Source organism: Apus apus, chromosome 2 (assembly GCF_020740795.1).
Source record: "Apus apus isolate bApuApu2 chromosome 2, bApuApu2.pri.cur, whole genome shotgun sequence".
NCBI classification, from domain to species: Eukaryota; Metazoa; Chordata; class Aves; order Apodiformes; family Apodidae; genus Apus; species Apus apus.
Genome location: NC_067283.1, coordinates 17,825,074 through 17,849,178, shown reverse-complemented (window position 1 = coordinate 17,849,178; position 24,105 = coordinate 17,825,074). Strand labels below are relative to the sequence as shown.

At 40.0% G+C, this 24,105-nt stretch overlaps 1 protein-coding gene across 1 annotated transcript in view; it reads left to right on the top strand.

Annotated features, from left to right (window-relative positions):
* Positions 1–24,105, top strand: part of GPR158 (G protein-coupled receptor 158) — a 178,769-nt gene that overhangs the window by 76,650 nt on the left and 78,014 nt on the right. The window contains exons 3-4 of the mRNA XM_051612176.1: positions 2,592–2,694; positions 10,607–10,824. Of these exons, the coding sequence (XP_051468136.1) occupies positions 2,592–2,694; positions 10,607–10,824 (321 nt within the window). The remainder of the gene's footprint in view (positions 1–2,591; positions 2,695–10,606; positions 10,825–24,105) is intronic.

The following is a 24,105-nucleotide window of genomic DNA, read 5'->3' as shown; positions in this document are numbered from 1 at the left end:
CGTAAGAGATGTGATATAAGCCTAAAGGGAGCTTCTGGTCTAACTGAAGGTAGCTGCTCTTACAAACTAAATAAAGCATGATTTTTTAAAAAGCCGATGGCCACTAATGAAGAAAAAATACTACAGAATATGGTGGTTTTATTCCCAGAGCTTCGCTTTCACAGTTACAATGAAATCTGAAAGTCAGTTTTATGCTTCTTTTGCTTATGTGAAGGAAGGCTGGTATTTTTTGCAATCTGCATTTTTCAGTGCTAAATTCTATACGAATGAAACCTGAAGTAACTTAGTAGCAGATTAGTATTTTACTGCCTGTGTCTACACAGATTGTTGTGAGTCTTGGTGCTCCTGGTGGTCTGAGACCCACAACTGATAGGATGAGCTGCCGTGGCTGAGCTCACACAGCTCTGCAGGGCTGGAGCTCTGGGTCTGCCCCTGGGGTGCTGGGAACCAGGGTGCTGCTTGCCAGGGCAAGGGTGAAAGTTGCTTGTGTGTGTCTGCTGTGTGTTGTGAAGATACCAGAAAACACTTTCTCAGTTTACTTGTTACCTTTTTCACCCTGATATTTGCAACCACTGGTTAATATACTATTAAATGTTAAATTGTTTGTAAAAAGAGGGGAATTTTTCCTTTCCAGGAAGAGTGCTTTCCCTGTTTTTAACCACATGATATTTAGTGTTCTTCCCAGCCTAGCTGCTGCAATTTCTTAAAAAAAGTGAGGCTGTAAATAGTTCTGTTTCTATGCAGCGTTGAGCACAGTAAAATTTCAGGGTTTGAAACTGCATCTAGAGGGATCGAGGCTTGCTTTGTCTCCTTCTCTCTCTGCAGCAAACTGATGTTCTGATCCCTGTTACACCTTTGCATGGGATTATTGGACTGCAAGAAACATAATTTAACCAATGTTTTTGAGGGTGTGCATTACAGATACCCAAGACTGGAAACAAGGATAATATCATAGACCAAGGAAAGATAACAATGCTTGAAATATTTTGTTCATTTTCAATTTCTAGACTGATCAGCAACAATGAAAGTTACAGGCTTGTTATTTGGTGTGAGTATTGGATGTGGATCATTAGTATAGCATTTACTTTAATGCAGAACAGATTCATGAGCCTGTGACACATTTTATAGGAAGAATTTGTTCAGTGTGAATGGATCGTGGCTATGGTACTAGGGGTGTTGTGGTGTTTGTAATATTCAGTAGAAGCTACTTGTTTTCTTCCTTGCCTTCAAATGGAAAATGCAGTCACTGAGAACAGTGTGTACCTTCCCATTACAAAGCAAGAAGCCAGAAAGACTTTTCCTCTGAAAATTTATTTTTACTACTTTAATCATAGACTCCTAGAATCATTGGATTGGAAGGGACCTTAAAGATCATCTGGTTCCAACTCTCCTGCATGGGCAGGGACACACCTCCCTCTAGATCAGGTTGCTCAAAACCCCATCCAACCTGGCCTTGAACACTTCCAGGGAGGGCCAAAAGTCCCTCCCCTGCTTTCCTGCAGGCCCCTTGAGGAACTGCAGGGCTGCTCTAAGGGCTCCTCGGAGCCTTCTTATCTCCAGGCTCAAAAACCCCAGCTCTCTCAGACTTTCTATATAGGTGAGGTGCTCCAGCCCTCTGATCATCTTTGTGGCCCTCCTCTGGACTGGCTCCAACAGCTCCATGTCCTTTTGCTGGGGACTCCAGAACTGGACACACTGCTCCAGGCAGGGTCTCATGAGAATGGAGTAGAGGGGGAGAATGACTGTTGGGACAGGCTTCTAATAGAGTAGCCTACTTTGATCTGACACAGTGAAATAAGCTGTACTGAGGGAAAGCAATTTTGCCAGTATTTCTACCTTTATGTTATTGAACTGTTTCTTCACTTTGTATTAGGCAGTCTGTTGTACAGAAATGGTCTGACAGTAGATGTTTTGTCACTGTAATACTTTTGCTGTGGTTGTCCTGATGTAAAAATTAAACAAAAGTGGAGTTAAAACTCGTTTCATGTATTACTTCCTTGAAAAAGCACAAGGAGCTCAGAAGCATAGGGCTCCCATTAGCATATGTTTGCTTTCTTTCACCTAGGTCAGATTTAAATCTGCAGCCGTTTTCTCTAACCAGTTGTTGGCTTTGTTTTGACTGGGTTAATCTCCACTCCAGTGTGGTTGCCATTGCAGCAGGGGCACCAACTCGTGCTGCCTGCAGAAGATTGGCGACTTGCCTGTAAGTGTTCATGTTCTTCATCACATAGCCTGAGCTCCAGCCATCTCAACCCTACCTGCTTTCCTGTGGAAAAGTGCTGGAAACTCTCTAGGAAAAAGCGTATCTGTTCTGGCTTCCCACCTAGAGCCAAAGTACAAGAGTAAAATTTGACACTTGCTGGTTTATCAGTGGGACCAACTTGATTATAGTTGTCTTTGCGGTTTGCTGGTGCTGAACAACGAGACAAAAAATTGGAGTGATATGTGACTATGGGAAAAGTCACTGAGAAAATACCATCAAACTGCTAGTCTGCTCACAGTGTCTTCTAATGTTTTTATGCTTGAATATACATCTGAGTATATCATTGTGTGATCATCTGCATGACTTTTCTTTTTTATTTTTCTCACAGTGCATGCCAATTAAAGGCCTTGGATTTGTGCTTGGAGCCTACAAATGTGTTTGCAAGGCTGGATTCTATCATCCAAACATCTTCTCAGTGAACAGCTTTCAGAGTAAGTGCTTTTGCTTGAGTTAAAAAAAAAAAAAAAGAAAAAAAGAAAACAGAGCTAGCATTAATAATGCAGGGCTCCTTTTTATCCTCATCAGGGTTATGCAGTAGAACCCCAGTGGTTTGCAACTCCTAGATTATATAATCTCTTGAGGAGTTCCAGCCCTTTGGCCCTTTAGTTTATCATTCATGATACTCTTGAGGATCCTGGAAAATATACCCACATTGAAGAATGTTTGATTTGTAAATAAATTGAAAAACATGAAAAGAAGTCTTGCTATGGGGAAACAGCCATTTATGGCATTTGTGCTTATTCACAAGTAATTGAGGAACTTGATCTATTAATTTTCTCCTTGGTCAGGGTGCACCAGAATGCCTTAATCTCTCTACCTTTGTGCAGGCTTTAATTGTTTTCAGTTTACTTCCTTTGCAAAGGAGAATCCAAAGAAGCATCTAAACTCTTAACACTTACTGATGAGGGATTAGAGATGGATCAGGCTTGAGTGTCTGGTTGGCTGTACGATACGGATCATGTACAGCCTGTACTTGCCCAGGACACGCATTGTAGGGTAGTTAGGCTGAGTTTCCCACAGCAAGGGAAACAGAACTCAGTTGATTCTCAGCAGGGAAAATATATAAACTGCATGCCCAAAGTTGATGTTTATTGCTTTCATCATATGACTAAAGCATAATCTCTGCACAGGTTTTGTGTCAAGATTGTCGCAGTTACACTAGTAGAATACATGCTGCTGTCACAGGTGTAGAGGTGTTGCCTGGAGGTGTGACAAGGCATCCTCCTCTGCCTCCTGCTTTCAAGTGAATACCATCCCCAGCTTCTCTGCTCCATCCTTAGCCAAAGGTTCATGTCATCAGCTCTCAGTTGCCAGAGCAGTTTGTAGGAGATGTCCAGGGAATGGCAATAAGTGACTTTCACCAAGCTTGGTCCTGAGCTGTGTGTAGTATCTCCTGCCTTCTGTGAAAATAGCTATTCCCGTTCCACTATAGAAATGCCTCTGGAATGTCTTCAGCACTTGACATGCAGCTCTGTAATACTCACAGATACATGTTGTAGTGGTAAATTATGTGCAGAATTATATGATGTGGTACTTGAAAAAATATGTCCCCGTGCTACAGAGTACCTGATAATTGGGTTAAAGAAATTATTTTTTGTGGACTCAAGAGATGCAAATACAGCTTCCAGGTTCCTTCGTATATTAGTTACTCCTGAGATTTGCTTTCTTATATAAGAAATGACAGAGGTTATAGATGAAAGGTAAGTAACTTTTAGTATTAGGGAAGGCTTTAGAATTCCCTATTTGTTCACAGCCCTGAGTACCAGATATGAAATACTTTGATCTATATCATGGGTTGGCCTTTTTTTTATTTATTTGATCAGGTTTGGATATAGATAGCCCAAGTTATCTTAATCCTAACTCAGTATATCTTGTTATATATCTATATGTCATATCTTCTATATATATATATATGTAACATAAATAGCACAGTGTGTTTAACAGTTTACCTGGTGAGGGTTTGCTTCCCTTGTCTTTTCATATTGTGGAGTGTCACAGAAGGCAGCCTTCTGATAGTGCCTTTTCTCTGGGCTGTGTGAATCTTTTGATAGAATAAGGATTATGTTTGGTTGTTCCTGCAGTGCCATGAGTTACAGTGAAGCTGGGATTTAACTCCTTGAATGAGCGTATGAAAAAAATGATTCTTAGATTTTTGTCATACCAAATGCCACAGAACACAAATAATGTGGCTAGAGATTGTAACAGCAGTAGGGATCATTAGAGATGAGTTTCATTTTATCTCACATCAGCTGTCTAAAATGTATATGTATGGTATGTATTAGTCACCTAGTTTCAACTACAGTCAGCAGTGAGGGTGTGGCTCCCCTGCAGAGCAATTTCTGCTGCTTCATAAAGACAGAATTTGTCTTTACATGGAAAGCAACTCTTTAGGCAAATAACGTTTTGGTTTTTTTGGGGTTTTTTTGTGTTTTTTTTTTCCCATTTACTTGGTTGAAGGTAGATTTGGTTTCTTAATAGGGAGCATAAAGTGAAATTTGTCTCATGAAAGTGGTTGTTTATGCTGATGTTTTACAGCATGTGATTACATGATCTGGGGCCACTTTGATTTCAGCATGTATTACTGTGAGCTAACTTAAACATGAGTTTTGAAACAGTCAATAATAAAGAGCTGCTTTAATTTATCTGGATGCAGCTCAATCTGCCAAACTCTATAGGTGATTTCAAAAAGTGAACAGTGGGATAGCTAGTATGAGACTGGAAATGACTGAAGTAATGGGAGAAAAAACAGTGGTTCAAAGGAACTCACTCAGCTGCATTCTGTGAAAAGAAAAGAGGAAAAGGTGACACAGTTAAAACAGCTTCAGTATGTATTTGAAGCTTCAAAATTATGCTAATACAGGATTTCTAGACATGGATCCTGCAAGCAGTTTTGACACAAAATGTCTGACCTGAAGATCTCTTTGTAGAGAGGGGTTTGTGAAGTCTGATCATAAAAGAGTGGAAGAAAAAGAGAAAAATGTTTAATCCTTTAGAAAGTATTCCTCAAGGAAAAACATAAAGAGGCAGGAAAGACTTATGGGTCTCAAGATATGAGAGAGAGAGAGAGAGAGAGAGAGGAAGGAAGGAAGGAGAGAAGGAAGGAAGGAAGTTGTATAAAAGGGCTTTGCAGTGATGTTCGATACTCTACACAGTTTGCTGGTGGGAAGGCTTAAAAATTAGTTATTGTCACAGTTTTGGCCAATAACTGGGGGAAAGATGCTTCCTGTTATCCTCCCTACTGCCCACCCAGGGGAAGATAAGGGGAATAAGAGAGAGACTTTAAGCCCCAAACTGGACTTGGCAGCAGATGATGCTCAAATCCAGGGTCCCAGGGACAGTGTGAAACAGCCTTGGAGCAGCCAAACCAGTTCCTACTCAGGGAAGCAGGAGAAGTCAACACCTGTCTCTGTGAATGCTCTTCGTCTCTGGCAAGAAAACAGGATGCAGGAGCAGCAGCAGAGGGAGAGCTGACAGAGAAGCAGACCCCAGCACACCAGCCAGAGGGGCCAGAGGGGGCTCTTGGAGGAGCCGTTTCCTGCCGCTCAGCAAGGTGGGAGCGCTGCCACTGGCCCCTGTGGGTCTCTCCTCCCCGCTGCTCCTCCATGGAGCTGCCACAGGCCCTGGCTGCTGGGGCCTGGGGGCCAGGTTAGTGTGGCCGTGGGCAGATTTGTCCTGGTGCTCTCAGACCAGGACACTTACCTACTTCCTCTGCAAACTCAGCTGGGACCCTGAATGCCAGGAGCTGTAAGAAGTGCATAAACGTGCCCTCCATTAGGAAAGATTCTGCAGATTAGTTGTTTTTCTGACTTAAAGCAGCGTGTGTTGCTGCTCACAGGGAGGTTGCAGAGCTCGTGTTGTAGGTTCCTGAAGTGGGTGGGGGACAGGTGCACAGCTGAAATTTAGACTGTTCTCTAGTGAATAGTAAGCTAGGCAGTAGACCATCTGCAGAGGTATCCTACCATGGAGAAAAAAAGGTTATTTCCCTTCCAAGTGTGAGTTTGTTCTTCAGAGCTGACAGCCTCAAAATATGCAAAACCTTCCAGATTTTGCTGTGTTGGTTAATGAGGACTGTGGGTTCTAGTGGGACACAGAGTTACTACCATATTTTCAGGGTCTCTTTTGAGGACAGAAATTGGTTTTAGAAAAGGATGTATTTCATGTATGCAAGTTGCATTAATGTTTAAGTGCTTGAGTACATGATTATGCACTTTCTTCTAATGCCTCATTTTTAGGTAGCACTGTTAGTACAGGTAGAATAGATAAATTGCTGACTACATGCATTTTAACATTTTTATAATGCCCTTCTCCAAAGCCTTTAGGTTCTCTGCCTCACAGGGTGGTCAGATTTGCATTGGAAAATCCTTAATAGAACAGCAGTGCTTTGTTCTACCTCAAAGTTCATTTTCTAGCAATGCACCATCCATATATTGCAGAGATTCCACTCAGCTCATCCTGTTCAGATGTCGAACCTGTGCAGAAACATATAAGCAGTACAGATGTCTCTTTACATATGGGACTTTACTGTCTCTAACAGTGCTATGGTCACATAAAAGGTCTCAAGAGGAGTTTCCATTTGAATGGGAATTTCCATTTTTTACCCCTGCCCTTTGGTTTTAGTTCTTCAGCAGAACTCATATGTTGCAGATCTTGCATTGTACGAAGGCTGTCACTGACTTCAGTGATCCCTTGCTGGGGAGATGGTTATACCTGTAGCTGGTGACCAGGTGTTGGTGCTAGCAGGTCCAGTTACACTCACACACTGAGTTATTGCAGCTTTGCCAATGCTGCTGGTGTTGTTCTTCATTTATGCTGCAATAGAACAGGAACAGAATCAGTATTTTTTCTGCTCAGGACTCAGTTTTGACTGAGGTCTAGGATGACTTTGGGATTGTAGCAATCTTTGCCCTGGCACTTGGCAGTCTACAGTGCTGTTCTTACTTTGCAGGAACACCTCAGCTGGCAGTGTCACAGCTGCTCAGGCACTCCTTGTGTAGCAGTGTGCTTAGGAGAATGAAAGCTGATGAAGAGTTACCCTCAGGAGACCATTTCAAAAACAGATGGGCCAATCAGGCAGAAAAATAAGATGGGGTTAGAAGAGGAAAGAACGTGGGAAAAAAATGTAGTAGAAGGGACATAGCTGAAGCATTTAAGCTTTTTGCTTTATTTTTCCAGTACTAGAATTTTTTCTTGTTATACTTCACATTAGTTTATGCCCCTATTCCTACTTTCAGCCAATTATTTGTTCTTTTCTCCTTCTGCTTTACCCTTTGTTGTTGTTGTTGTTACTGCATTTTTTTTTCTTCTTTTTCCTTGATGACAGTACTTTTTTATACCTTCCTTATCCGCAGCACAGTCAGTCTTTCTGTGTTTGCTTCCATCTCATTTGTGGCAGTGCTAAAACTGCTCCTGCCTTACATGAAGAAGAATTGGCTTCTTGTCTGTCTGCTTTACCAGTGTTTAAAGTATTTTGCCATCTTTTGGGGAGGAAAAAATTGTTTTCTTCACTGTAGGAGGCATGTGTAATCCCACAGAGCTGCTGAGACAGGAGAAAGTGTGGTACAGGGAAATCTCTAGCAGTGCTTTAAGAGGCAGTAACTTCATGCTTGGCTTGGACTGTCTATGGTTTGAATTGACCTTTCATTGACTTTGGTGAGGGGACAGGGCAAGATGGAGTCAGGGCAAGGGTGTGGGTGGCCAAACAAGCTCTCAGTCAGGGGTAAATACAATGAATGCAATGAATGGTTCTTTCCTGAAAGCTCCTTTTAGAGGTCTGAGAAGTGTTCTTTCTTTCTTTTTTTTTTTTTGGGGGGGGAGGCAAGGGAGGAGAAGATAGGAATTATGAATAATTCCTTATCACATTTTGTAAATTCTTAAGTAGATCCAATTTTTTTGATCTTTCTTATAATAGCTACAATGAAGAGTAGTTTCAAAGTCGAAAGATACTAACCAGATCATCAGTCATAGCTGGCAGTGCAGGAGATGTATATCGATGATCTTCGTTTGTATACAGCATAGAGTATGACACCAGACACATCTAAGCAAAGGCTTGCTGCTGTGTTATGAAGTCATATCCTTTGGATATTTCCTGCAGCATGCAACTGTTTATTTGCTTTAATCACTGTAGAAGAAGCTTCCGTGCATGACTCAGATAATAAAATGCCTGTTAAAATGAATTATAAATTCTTTTCAACAACTTTTAAAAGTTGAACATTTCAAAAATAAAGTAAGAATATCAAGTTCAGGATCATGCAAAACAATCAAGCCATATTCATGTAGTATCTATGACTTAAGTAATCTTAAAACTTTTGGTTTTAATTTTTAATTTTTTTTATTTTTTTTTTACACAGAACATGATTTATATCGTTACCACAATAAAAGCACATTAACAAATGTCTCATGTATGGGTCAAAAATTGGAGGTTTTAAAGAGACTAAAGAATCTTTTTGGAGATGGGCTAATTGAAGGGCAACCCTTTATGGAAATTACAAAGGAACAGGTGGGTGGTAGAAAGGCAGGTTGACATGAGTGCAGATCTTGAGTAAATGAAATGGAAACTTCTGGCAGTAGGTAGTGCACTCTTGATTCAGATACAGAGATGGGAAGTGGGAGACTGACTTCTGTCTCTGATAGAGGATGGTGTGGGTCTATTGCTCTAGCTGAAATTTAGAAAACAGATGTAATTTTAGATATGGAGAAGGTGATTTCTGGCAAAGCTCTTGGAATGCTAATAGGCTAAGGTGTGTGGGTGTTTGCTCTGAAAAGAAGTGCCAGTCCTAGGATACCTTCAGGGTTAGTGTTCCTTAAGAGGTTCTCATCCTTCTTGGGATGCCCAGTTATTTTCCAACATTTCCATTCTTGCCTCCACAGTCTGGGTCAAAAAGACACAAGATCTAAGAAAAATTGGCTACCAGCATGAGTCAGCATTACTCTGCTATATTCAGGTTTCCAACATCTTTGCTCAAAATAAAGCTCCAAAGAGAAATTCACAACCCTCATGTGAAATACCAGCCTGTTCTCTGCCCACTGCAGGATGTGGGAGCAAAGCATCCTACACTGAGGATGAGGAGCACAGGCCTGCTGGAATGGCATGCCAAATGAACAAACTTGGGTATACAGCCTCTTTGTCACTTTCCCAGGCTTTGCCTGTCATCAGATGTGTGCTCATGTACATTTGTACATAGATTTGAGAAAGCAAGAAATAATTACCCTTGTAGATAACTTTCTGCATCAAATGTTTCAGGCTAAAATTCTGGAGAGAGTTTCATAAGCCAATATGAATGGTCAGTATGGAATAGGCTGTCTCTTGAATTAAGTCTAAACAAATCATGATTTACTGCTTTCACTGTTGGAGGAGAAGGATTTTGGTCAAAGATACTGGAGCAATTATCTAGTCTTGTGAAAACTGAAAGAAGTTATCACACATTGATTTGTCTTCAGCCACGTTCTCCTGTTTCTGGGAACTCCTGAACCTGTCTTACTTCTATTACACATTTTCAGCAAGTTCAGTTTTCTTTCTTATTTAATATTATTCTTTTTCATCTCTTTTTTATTTCACCTTTTTATTCCATAAATTGCCTGTAGGGTAAGCAGTCTTGCAGGGGGTTACAGACAAGTGTTCATGGATCAATAAAAGTAGGAATCCTCCTGTGTGCTCTGTTGGTGGATTCACTGGATGGATGAGAAGTAAGCTCAAGAGTAATTGATTTTTGTAGACAAAATATTAACTTGACGACAGGTTTTCCAGATTTCGTGGTGTGCTGTGTGAACAATAGAAAATTATCTTAGTGTAAGTGCACTGGTTTTGCTTTGGGGACAGATAAGTGCAGTCATGCATCAGCATGCTGAACAAATGTTAATTAATAGGGGTTTTATCTAATTTGAAGCTAATTAATTCACGAGGTAGCATCCTTATGAAATTGAGGAACAATCCAGAAGGGGGTCAGAGCTTGTATTGTGTACGTTAAGTAGTTAATGAGTCTGCTCTTCGTGTGTCTGTGTAAAATCCTTTCCTTATTCCCAAATCTTTGATGTAATTTTTTCCCCACTCAGAAGGCTCCTTCATAGAATTTCCTGCACAGATTTAGCCCACTTTAAAAACAAAAGGAAACCATTTGGCATTTAAAAAGCTCACTTCCCTCGTGTCTAAATTGGTATGCATCTTCTGAACCTGACAAGTGAAAGTGAAATGACAAAAGCAGCTCTGGCAAGCCATTTTGGAACTTAATGAAAGAGGCCAACAGGGAGGGAAGGAGAGTCAGCAGAGGAGTGGTTTGTTCTGGTATGGATGAACTGCCCACACTGTACAACTAAAGGTGTCTCCCCTCACCCTTCTGACACTTTCAGGAAAGAATGCAGAAAATCACTTTTCTGGTGGTGAATTGTCAGAGGAAGTGTACACCTGCCTACCCTGCAGGGAAGGATGTTCTTACTGTACAGATGATTCTCCCTGCTATGCACAGGAGGACAAGTATTTACGGCTGGCTATCATCTCATTCCAAACACTCTGTATGTTGCTGGACTTCGTAAGCATGCTGGTAGTCTACCACTTCCGCAAGGCAAAGGTAAGCAGACACGTTCTACTTTGATATTCCTGCTCATTGTGTGGTACAGACTTATTTACATATAGGTGTATAGCTTCACATTTTGACAGTCATCTTCTCGGGTAAGGAGCTCAACTCAAGGAGAGGATGGGATTTCCAAACAGGAATGCTTTGAAAAAAAAAAAAAAGCTGAGCAACTTATGTCACCCAGTGATACCTGCTGAAATTTATAGATGATCAGCAAAAATCAAGGAAGCCTGTTATGTTCGAAGTAATTTTGGAAAATCAGGCTAATTGCACAGGTAGGTAACGAGGCATGTGGGCATTTATAGTCTTGAGATCTTGAAAGTATCTGTTTTACTACAGTTGGAAATGGTGTTTGGTTTCAATATATTACCTAATGAGCTTTCTGCTTCTATCTCATTCAAAATCTTTTAACATGTAATATCTCCTGGAATCTCACTGTTGTCCCAGTAAAAGTAGAATATTCTCTGCAACTTCCAATTTACTGAAAAGAAATGAAGTTGGCACGTATTCAGTACTTACATTTGAGAGAGGTAGGTGTGTACACAGTTGAAATTAATACCTTCATCCACTTTCCATAACTCGAAAAGCATTTCCGTTTTGGTTTTTGGGTCACTTGATCCTACAGTCTTCCTAATCCTACAGTGTCTGTGTTACAAATGCTTGGTTCATTTTGAAAGACTTTAATATCCTACCAGGAAATCACAGAACGAGCAGTAACTTTTTTTTCCTCTTCTGTTTCTGACAGAGTCATGGTTTTTAATGGTATTGCATAAAATGATTCAAATTACAGACTTAGTTGTGATTATAAAGTTTTTCATTATGAAAAGTCTGCTGTAGGCATCTGTTTTGTTGCCTAACATTAACCTAGCAGAAGAACTTAATTTCAATTTTATGAGGGTTTAGTCCACATGGTAATGTTACTCACATTTAGTTTCATAGACAGCTCCATGAAAGAATCATTCCTTGTGTGTAAAAAATTTACTTTTTAGACCTACAAAGTGAGCAGAGTAGATTACTTTATGTGCAGCTATTGCAAGTTTGGTGTGATTTCGTTTTTTTCTACACTGAATTATTGATGGTTTAATAAGATACTTTGGTATTTTCTCATAAATAGTTTGGGATCAGACATAAGTAAAGTTTCATACACTCTTGCACTTGTACATTTACATATGATCTGATATATATATCCATTACAGTAAAAAAAATACATCCTTATTAAACATACTACAGAAGTCTTGTATTTCAGAAAACCTGCTTAGTAATGAAAGGTGCATTTTTACTTTTGTGATGGTTAGCCATTTCTTCAAAGTAGGCTATGAATATAGAACCAGATGGGAGCTGAATATTTAATGCCAAAGCAGTAACAAAGAGGCATATAGACACCTTTCCTTCTTTCTAAAGAACTTTACCATCTTCATAAAAAAAAATTGAGCTTATTTTTTCCCAGATTACCTCTTACCAGTAGAGGTTCATCATGACATCTAAATGAATGAGAACCAGTCTTAAAACAAAATGTTCTTTTTTCTGGAAAGAAATATTGATGCCTTTGAGACATGGCATTTCATTCAGTTGGACAGAGATTGATGGAATCATAATTTTGCAGCCTTAGAAGAGAGTAGACTTTGCTCTTAAGAGTATATCTCACAAGGAAAAGAGGAGGAAAAATGAGACAAAAAGTAAACAATCCTGTATGATCAATGTTTTCATGGAATAGAAACTGATAAATGGGTGTCCCATTGACTTTCATGTCATTCAGCAGAGTTTTTTCTTGGATTTCTTTTATGTTCTTTATCTTGTTGGTACAGTGTGATTTTTAAAAAGAAAAATGTCTTGTGTGATTACCATGAAATGAGAAGCTGTATGAAGGGGAAACATACTGAGAACAATGAGTACTTGCATAAGAAAACTGCTGGTTACATTGGATAATGTCAGAAATTTGGAGTGTATGAACAAAACTAGTAACTGACTGTACTCTCTGCCAGGGAGGAAAGTAATGAAAATTAAAGAGAAGCTCTTGAAATATATTCAAAATATCTGCATTTTGAGGATTTCCAACTGTTAGTGAAATAAAGCTCAATTAGGTTAGTGTATCTGTCTGTGATTAAAGTTATTGTGTTAAACTGTTTCTCTTGTGCTGCGTGGGTGTCAAAGAAGGGCATTTTTAAAATTCTCTCCCACATGGCACAACAATATTCAAATAGTTACAAAAAGTATTTTTTAATACAGCATTTTAGCAGAAATAACTATTGCTATCATATCAAGAAGCAATCTTCCAAGTCTTCAAAAGAGCAAAAGACAGAGGTTAAGAATTTAAAAATGCTAAATTAAGGCCCTAGTGCTGAAAAGAATGAAGAGTAGATGTTTGGCATTTTGATAGAGTTGTTGGTCAGTAAATTGAGCTCAGTAAATGGGTAGGCAAACTGAATCAGTTTACCACTCTGGTAGAAGTGAGTGTGCAAAACACTACTTGATGCTTGTACTTTCTGGAGGCTCCTGGTAGATATTAACTTCAAAAAGCTCTTAAGTCCTGAAAAGTTTAAGTCGGCCAACAGGAAGCACCTTGGGAAGAAACACCCATGCGACCTTGACTGTCATATTGTGAGTGCAATGATTCAGACAAAGAATGTTAAAGGTCCATAAGGGCCCTTTAGATCATGATGGAGGTGACAATCTTGGTCTGAAAAAAATCAACATATCATTAAGAGCAGATGTAGATCAGAAGTATTTTAGAGAAGAAATATCTTTGATCATAGTGTTTATATATGGCCAAGCAGTTCTTATAATGAAAACTGCTGTGGAAGAGTCACTCATCTGCTTAGTTTCATTAGCAGTGCAGAATATATGCTAGATCCAAACCAGTTACTAGAAGATTAGCCATTGGCTTCACTCCCAGAGCAATCAAAACAGAGATATTTTCAACAATTACTGCTAAAGTGTTACTGATAGAGTGTGACATTACAATTTTCATTTTAACACAATCTTTACTACTGATCTAGGTTGTAATAATAATGATCTACAGGAAAACCTGGTAAATATCAACCAAAGTGGTTCCACATGTGAAAAATCTTGACAAAATAAATTGTAAGAAATAGGCAAAGCCTAGAGCAAAGCCAGATGACTGACTTCTAAAGGCAGGCTTCTCTTTAGAGGAACCTTTGGAACTCTCTAAGTCTGTTCCTTCAGAGTTTCTAAATGTTCCTTTAAAGAGTCCTCTTCAGACTTCTGAAAGAGCTCCTCTACAAAAACTGTTGAATTACGTACTGTGGAGTAAGCTACTGCTTACATTAATAGCAGTAGTGGGGCAATGGAAGATAGGAAATGTGACATCTGTGTTTATAAAGACTTTCCTAACTGGTGACAAGAGCTAAAGATCAGTAGGTCCAGCTTATGTGCTTGCAATTTCATAGAAATGGTAACAAATAATAGAACCACTGAGTTAGTGGGTAAGTATGAGAAGTGGGCTTTTGTGAGAATTTTGGTGCCCTACAAATGTATTTATAGCTCTGTGAAGGTGGTTTATGAACATGTGGCTATGAGAATACTTTTTCCTAGGTCAGCCACCAAAAGCTATGAAAAATTATGATTTCAAGGACCTAGATCAGCTACACTTCTTATAGGCAACCAGGAGATGACAGAGGAAAAGGCAGTGTAGGAAATATGATATAAAATCATGTAATGCAGGGAGATGTTGATGTGTGAAGAAATATTCATGATTCCTCTTAAGATATAACTAGAGGGTATTCAAAGAGTGTCTCAAGTTCAAAAAAAACAAGTAGTTGTTTTACACAGCTTTTAATTGCTTTGTGTTACTAATTGGCAAAAAATATAATGGATTCCAAAGTACAAATCAATTCAAATAGAGTTTTTCAAATAGAAGGAATTGTGAAGAATATTTCCATTATTGTCTACTTAAACACAGTGGCTTTGGTGAAACATCAGGTTCAGGAAGTCCATAATTTTTGTTGCTGGAAACTAGAGAAGGGGGTAGGATGGATCATTCTCGGCTGTTCTGCTTTAATAATGCAGCACGGGCCGTGACCTCAGGTAGGACACCAGAGTCTGAATCAGAAAGCCATTCTTTTGTTCTTTTATTACATTAGATTTCATGCCTCTTCTTGAAAGCATTGTGGTTACTCATACAGACTTGCATGTTTAATAGGTAGCAAAGCAAAATTCAACTCATTTGTGCAAGATGCAATTACTCCAAACTATCGTTGGTACCTCTGACCAAAATCTTGGCATTGCCAGCCTGTAAATGTAACTGCAAATTAGTGACTTCACTTAGTAGTCAGCATTGGCAAACAATAAAAAATGGCATTGCAGAAAGATACTGTGAGAAAGATTGATGCTGAGGAATTAATTTGAGGCTTTGTCAAACACAGGTGAAAGTGACTCAGCAGCCCCAAGATGAGCTCAGCAGCAATGTTATTAAACCATAAGAGTCATAACTGGAGAAAATCACAGGCAGAAAATGTGGCCTTTTGCCAAGGGAGAACTCCAAAGTGAAATGAATAAAAAATTGGAAGGCACAGAAGGAGTAGTAGAAGCTAAACCACTAGTGCAAATCTTTATAAGGAAGGAGAGAAGAATACAAAAATGTAACAGATAAAGCAGTTGCTTTTGCTGTAACGGGAAAATACAGTATTTCAGCATGTGAGTAAATGGAAGAAATGTGCCAAACAAAGAAAAAGAGGAAAAAAATAGTCACAGCTAATACAGAAGGGAAAGCAGATGTGCAGATCGCTTCAAAGAAATCTTAACTACTATAGACAACCCTCATGCCAAGCAGTAGTGAAAGCTGGAAAACCTCAGCCTGTCATTAACACAAGCTGCAAGAGGCTGAAAAACATCTGGGAGATAGAAGTGGATGAAATCTCATCAGAAAAGCTGATGGCACCTGACAGCACCAGTTTTAATGAAGCCGAGGGAGTTGTGCAATGAAGTCTGGGAAGAAGAGATTTTTCCTCAGTAGTGGAAACATTGGAGTTTCCTTAGACTGCCCTGCCAGGGTGGTCGTGGTGAATCCTGCAGCTGGGGAAGTGTTGAGGCTCCTGCAGTGGGACAATAAGAGAAGTGAAGGGACACTGGATGCAAAACAAGGAACAGACTCAACTGAGGCTTGCAGCACTTTGGATGGACTGGATATGTGTCCTAGCAATTGGAGAGGATTGTGTAAAGGAATAGGCTCCTCTGATTTCTTTGGTTTTCAAAAGACTTTGATAGACTATGAGAGGATCTTGCAGAGCAACTGTCAGAGCTGTGGAGTCAGATCTTCATGGCTGTCTACAGAGGTGCAAAACATTCACTGAGCTGAAAGCCAAAAAACTAATTAGCTCAAGGTGAGCAGTAGCAAACAGCCTTGAGTGATCTATTGTTTTTATTGATTGGATAATGCAAACATCACGACTAAAAACATGTCCAAAAAGTATGAGACTAAGCTAACAAATGTATCTGGCTAGGCAAGGACAGAAATCACGGATGGTGAAACAAATATTCTCATAAACGAGCAGCCCAGGAGTCATTTTGTAAGAAAATCACCAACAAAATAGGAGAATTTATCTATGTGAGGAGTGTTTCATGAACCAAGGGAGAGCTCAAACAGGGGAGTGACCATCTGCAGAGTTGATTACATGCAGTGTAGGGGTAGCAAAGCTATGTGGCACCAGAAAGAAAACATGCTTAAATATAAATAAAAAACAGATTTTTTAAAAAAATCAAAGTTAACGTAAGCTTTCAAGGGGTAAAGATCTACCAGAGCTTGAGAGAGGAAACCATCTGCACTGTAAACAAGTTCTTATATAAAAGTACCAGACTGTGGAAGGACAGCACGTGCAAAGAACCTAAAGAGCTCATCAGTTATCAGGCTGCCTGTTGAAATGAATCAGAAAGAAGTGCTGAAAATGACTGACCTTTCCATAGCAGCACATCAACTTAAACATGTAGCTATCAGGTAGAATACAACTGCTCTGAGGAATTTTAAGTGCCCTTAACAAATGCTAAGAAGTACTACTGGCTAAGAGACCAGAGAAGCTCATCTCAGCTGTAGCATGAAAGCAGCTAATTGCTACTTTGGCCATGAAGGAGAGATGAATGTGACACCAGCCTTGACTCCCACTAGACCTATTCAGAAGAGTCTTGTTTGCTGTGAATTCTCATTCAACTCAACACTAAAAGCTTCAGAGCTGCAACATGGTAGGTTTAGACTGGACATTAGGAAAATTTTTTTCACAGCAAGAGTGGTCAGACACTGGAACAGGTTGCCCAGGGAGGTGTTTGAGTCACCATCCCTGGGTGTGTTTAAGGGTTGTTTGGATGTGATGTTGGTGGATATGGTTTAGGGGAGAACTTTGTAGAGTAGGGATGATGGTTGGACTCGGTGATCCCAAGGGTCTTTTCCACCCTGAATAGTTCTATGATTCTATGATTATTTTAATGAGAGGAGAAAAATACATATCTGGAACACCGATCAAGGAAAAAACCTCACTGTTAACAAGACCACATGGCTAATCATCAACAAGAATATATAATTTTGCTTCTCTTGAGGAAACTGGCAAATAACAGTGGCTGACTGGTTTTACATGGATTTTGCTTACTGTTGAATACAGATTTCCAGTCATTTGGTTTCAGGATGGCTAGCTATTCTATGCCACCACTTCCTTATATTTTCATTTACTGTAAATATATTGAAGTGTTCTGCTAAATATGATTTCAAAACTGTGAAGGTAATACCTAAACAATTTAATTGTAAACACTGGACAAAACTGCACATAGATGGAAAGGCAACATTGAAATTAATGCTGTAGTTTCCCTTTTTTAAAACTGAGAAATCAAGAATTTTTCTTCCTCACTACATCCATGAAAGGATGCACTAATTCAGAGTGAGATAATTAAAGACTGTTCATGTTTGATACATCTTTAAATATTAAAGCATGCTGTCTTTGCAAACATACCTTTTTTTACTAATGTAAATCAGTCAATCCTTTCTCCTTTTTAACTCTGATGTGGCATCTGAATGTGCTTATGCCCGGATGCCTTTCATCTTTGGTGCACGTTCTTCTTTTTTCTCCCTAGACACAAATTTCTGGTATTTCAACTGAAGTGGAAACTTGATAGAGGGAAGAGATCTTGCACAGATGGAGCAGCTGCCTTTACATCCTGTGCTGGTGTGCATACCTGACAGTTCATTCAGCACATACACATTATGTGTGGTACTTTATACACCCTTTCTTCATCACATCCTGGAGTGAAAACCTAGTTTCTTGTCATTTCTTAGGGCAGCTTATTTGTAGTCTTGATTTGTGCAGCTTTAAAGACACTGGTGATGTTTTCTTTTTCCAAAACTGTTGCTGTTTTTAATGGGATTCTCATTTCCTTTATTCATAAAACAGAACTCATAAAATGTCCTATCCCATTTTTCTGCATAGTTAAGATATGCCATTAGGGATGCTGTACTTTTTTAACTCTCACATAAATAATTGCAGAGTGCCATATTGAAAAGATGAAAAGTGCAGTGGCTGTTAGCCTGTGGCAGCAGCTGTGATTTGGAGGTGGTGTACTGGCTGCTGGAGTTCCCAGAGACAGCAGGCATTGGTAGGCAGGGCTGCAATGGTGCTATTGCCCTGTCTTTGCAGTGTTGCAGTAACTTCAAAAGCCTGAAGGTTTCACATCTGTATATAGTTGCATTCTAATACGTGTTTTAGAGGAATTAAGTCTTTGTGAATAGAAAAATAAACCTAGTTTCACTTATAGACACTGTACACTTCGGCTTCGCTAAGGGCAAATTGTGCCTGACAGATTTGGTGGTCTTCTGTAATGGGGTTACAGGTTACAGTATTAGTGGACAAAGGAGGAGCAACAGATGTCATCTACCTGAATTTGTGCAAAGCATTTGACACTGTCCTGCACGACATCCTTGTCTCTACATGGGAAAACACAGACTTGATGGATGGACCACTTGGTGGATAAGGAATTAGCTGGATGGTTGCAGTCAAAGAGTGGTGATCAATGGCTCAATGTCCAAATGGATATCAGTGATGAGTGGCATTCTTCAGGGGTCAGTATTGGGACCAGTGCTGTTTAACAACATTGTTGGCATCATGGACAGTGGGATCGAGTGCACCCTCAGCAAGTTTGCTGACAACATGCTGGAGGGAGGGGCAGCCATTCAGAGGGATCTTGACAGGCTTGAGTGGTGGGTCTGTACAAACTCCATGAATTTCAGCAAGGTTAAGTGCAAGGACCTGCACCTGGGTCAGGACAGTCCCAAGCACAAATACAGGTTGAGTGGAGAAAGGATTGAGAGCAGCCCTGAAGAAATGGACTTGTGGTTACTGGTTGATGAAACGCTCAACATGAGCCAGCAACATGTGCCTGCAGCCCAGAAAGCCAACCACATCATGGAATGCATCAAAAGAAGCAAGACCAGCAGGTCAATGGATGTGATTTTGCCTCTCTATTCTGCTCTTGTGTGACCTGATCTGAAATGCTGTGTCCAGTTCTGGGGCCCCCAAAGCAGAAGGACATAGAGCTGTTGGAGCCAGTCCAAAGAAGGGCCACAAAGATGATCAGAGGGCTGGAGCACCTCCCCTATGAAGACAGATTGAGAGAGTTGGGGCTGTTCAGCTTGGAGAAGAGCAGGCTCTGGGGGAGACCTTGTAGTGGCCTTCCAGTACCTGAAGGGGGCCTACAGGAAAGCTGGGGAGGGACTTTTTACAAGGGCTTGTAGTGATAGGATGAGGAAGAAGGTTGCAAACTGGAAGAGGGTTAATTTAGATTGGATATTAGGATGAAATTCTTTAGTGTGAGTGTGGTGAGACAATGGAACAGGTTGCCCAGGGAACTTGTGGAAGATCCATCCCTGGAAGTGTTCAAGGCTAGTTTGGATGGGGCTTTGGACAGCCTGGTCTAGTGGGAACATGTTCATGCTTATGGCGAGGGATTGGAACTAAATGGGTCTTCAAGGTCCCTTCCAATCCAAACCATTTTATGGTTCCATTATTTTGAACAGATAAGAGCAGACCATGACTGCATTTGCCAAGGCCACCTGAAAGGACATTGCAGTAGTCAAGACGCAAGGTAAGCTGAGACAAAAAACTTAGGTCTGTGCACTGGTGGAAAACATGTATTAAAAGGGAACTCAGAAGTACTTCAGTAAGGCTTAGACATAGCCAGAGGCAAAGTGAGCTCCAGAGTCCAAAATTAAGTTATCTAACAAGCAGGTTGCTACAGTAACTAAGAATGCAGTAGCTAGGATGTCTTAGAGGGAAGCAGGAGGAGATCAAGGGGTTTTTTTCAGCTATATTGATATCAATGAGAAGATGTCAGAGAAAAGTGTCAGGATTTTATTCCAGACAGAGGGAGGCATGGCTAAGACAGGGAAGGCAGAAAGCAGTCTGACTGTGTTCACAGCATGAAGTCCTAAAGAGAAGCTGACAGCATAAGGCTGCTGCTTGTGAGCCATAAACTTCAACTTTGATGCAAAGAAGTGAAGAATGAAGAACAGGCATATGTTGTAGGCTGAATGATCTGGGTTCAACTTCCACCACATGGTACAGCTGAAAACCACATAAAAAGCAGCACATAAAGTTTCTCTGAGGATGCTACCAATAAATTAAAAATTTGCCATAAATGATATCTGTAGTAAAAAGTGCAAGACTTTCTAGAATAAGCTATCCACTGCAGTTTTATTCCTGTTATTTGAAAGTCCTAATGCTACATTTTTTTCTGATAACGTTTGTTCTCCCATTTTCTTAATTTAAGCTATTTCTTCCTTATATTTGAGTGAAACATTTTAAATTTTTTTTTTTCTTCTTCAGATGTGCTTCTCTGTAGTTAAACTGGGTTTCAGTGTCAAAACAGGGTGCAGACATTGACCCATGGGAATGCAAATCCCAGCTGCTTCCAAAACCATGTTTCTGTCTCCAAACCTTGGGCTGTGTATTGGCCAAATGCTTTGCACAAAGAGCTCATCAAGCAAATGAATGTTACTATGAAATGTGATGGTTCGACTCAGTTATCTCAGAGATCCTTTCCAACCGTCACTGTTCTGTGATCCTGAAATTCTGCAAGCGTTCCTTGTTGAAAAATGCCTCCACTACAAATTAGGCTTAGGCTTGGAAAAGCTCTTATGAGCCTACACTTAGACCCTTAAAACAGAGAGAAAGACCTATTTCTGACAGAATTCTGCTTCTGGATAGGGAGGCATGCCAAAGACCTTGTACAAGCCACCAGGACATTTCTATTTCTATTGATTGTACAAGGAAGGTTCACAGCAGCATACAACTCCCAAGACAAATGGCAGGATAAATAAATAATGTTGCTGTTATTCTGCTGACGTGATAGAAAGTTTCCTCCCTGTAAATCTGTAAATGCCCATTCACAAATCCAAATGACACCACGTAAATGCAAATTTCCTCAACTTACTGCATCAAAGAATCAGTGGGGAAAACTTATCATGTGACAGATCGTTTTGCCTACTCAGCTTCCCTACAAGGAGCACAAACATAAGATGCATCAAGATACAAAACCAGAGGATAACAGGCAATCAAAAATCTTAGCAGTTTGCTCAGTTTCATTTCTATTTCTGAAAAAGCTTTGGAAAAATTATTCTATGCTGTAAGAGTTCTTGGAAAATATATGCTGAAATTCTAGGATTTTATTGTCTTTCTTTTACATAATTTATTTTAAAAGTGAAATAATAGTGTAATACAATTAAACTTACTCATGACTTCAGGGCTACTACAGCCTCTGGTGACAGTTATGTTCCTGACCCACTGTACACTGGAAGTGCACAAATTACAGCTCCATTAATTTGAGCATTGGGGCTCGATGCTGTAGAGTTTTGGTGGAACAGGAGAGAATAATTTGAAGACTGCAAGGTCTTAAAGAACAATACATTAATTTTAAGAAAGTAAAGGCCAGGAAACGGTCTGAGCACCGAAGTGGAGCAAATGTGTCATAGTCCGTGGCTGATTCACATCAGCCAGGTGGGTCACTGGCACAGCTCTGTGTCTTCCGCAGATCCCCAGAGAGTTGTTCTGGCGCAGAGATGTCCTGGTGTAGAGATGGCACAGCAGAGAGTTGGTAGTGGAGAGTTTTCCTAGACCTGCCCTAACTCTTGCAGCCTGTCTTCATAGGAGACCCGATCCAGCCCTCTCATATTTGTGGCTCTCCTCTGGACTGGCTGCAATAGCTCCATGTTGTTCTTATGTTTGGGGCACCAGAACTGGATGTAGTACTCCAGGTGGAGTACTCCTTGAAATCCCTTCTATCAAATCCCATGATGCTGCAAGCTATTTTCTGTTCTGCCACTTCGTGTTGTCCTCATTGCATCTCCCTGTTGATGTCGTACATGAGCTATACCTCTTGGTTTTTGAACTCCTACATGAGCTTTTCTGTCTCTCCTGATGCCATTTCATTGTTGCATAAGTCTCAACACTAGCCTCCATCATCATCATCATAATCTTGTTACATTTTTCAGAAAACATCCCTTGTTCCCATCATACTTTCCTCATGCTTGGTAGAGGCTTTTTGAGAGCTTTCTCTGTTCTCCATGTCTTCATATTCAGGCGCTAACAAAGTGTGTGACTATGGATGGGAAACTGATAGGCTGGGACTACTGATTGCTCATGATACTGCCTTGTTGTTCCATGGTTCTTCCCATCTGTCCTTATCCATCTGTTGTCCTTTATCTTAAACTCTTAACTTTGTGGACGAAGGACAGTCTTTTGTACTTTCTCCTTGTGCTGGGTCCACAATGAGTTGAGGCTGACCTGGGGCTGAGGCTGTTAGCAATAGAGTGAAAGGAAGAATAATTAAATTATACATAGCACTGTTCTCTTCAAAGACAAGTTTTAGGTCAAAAAACAATGAAACTTTTAAATAAGAGATCACTTAGTGTAATAAATTCTGGAGAGCTGAAAAACCTCACCATTTTGGGGGTCATAATTTCTCAGATCTAGTCATAAGCTATTCGTTTGGAACAGTTTAGCCATTTGGCTGTTGTAAAGTAAAAGTGAATAAAACAAACTGGAGTTGGATTGAAAAATCTTCAGAATTATGAGTTTTTGTTGGATTTTAAATTAGTATAATGGTCTTCAGCTATAGTTCATTTACCTTCTCAGTCATGCACACAACAAGGTGCTTTTATCTTTATCGGATTTATTCTAACCCTTGTTTTCTTACATCATTCTCAGTTTGTTTTGTCCAAGATATTAGGAATCTTGAGCTTTGCAGTCAGGTTGCTCTTTTCTCTTGTAATTTACCACAAACTATTTCGTTCTACATTATTGAACTGCAATTTATACAGACTGTTTTAGTGAACTGGGGTATTATCTTCTGTAATTGGTGATGCCATGTGGAATTGAAAAGCTGAAATTCGATTCAGGTTTTCTGAAGCTAAATCAGGGCAACATGCTAAATGAGCCCCAACTCCTGCTCATGAAATTTGGTTTTGTATTCCATCAGATTTTTTGTATATTGATATTAAAGTGCATTTCATTCTTGAAGACCACAATGCCTTTGCATCTTCCTTTCATTTAATTTCTGCGTTCATTGAATGTATAACCTAGTGAAACAGGCAGTTTAAGTGATCCAGACCTTTGATGATCATAGTTTTACATATTCTGCTTCTAAATTAACCATAAGGGTGTGAAAACTGAAACTGAGCTTGGGCATTATTTACCACATTACTGATATTCCTTCAACTGCATATTAGTCACTGTTTGCTGAGAACCAGGTATCTTGATCTAAGGACTATGTCACAGAGGGAGGAGTTCCTGCTCTTATAAGAAAAATGTCTGTGGACATGAACACTGTGAGGATTCTTTACCAACAAATTCTGTTTTTTCAAGTATCTGTATTGTAGGTGGTATAGTGCAACTTGCAGGCAGCAGGACCTATGTTTCAAAATGTGGAACACCTAATCTTCACCATGAATTTTAAGGGGGAGAAGGATAATATCAGGCTGCCTGTGACAAGTTGTGGTATGACACACCAAGGACAGAGGCACAGGCCCTTAGCCTGTTGCTTGGAGATGGGCTGGATTCACTGCAGCACACTTGAAGTCTTACAGAGATGAGCCAGGGCTCCTGAGCTAATAGGGACCAACAGAGAAGCACCAGTGAAATATCTTAAAATGAGTTCCAGCCACTCCAGCCAGTAAGTCAGCTTCAGAGCAGTGAGGCTGGTGAAGCGACTGGTGAAAGGACTAGATGGAAAGTCTTATAGCAATAGGCTGAGGGAGCTGGGATTGTTTAGCCTGGAGAAGAGGACATT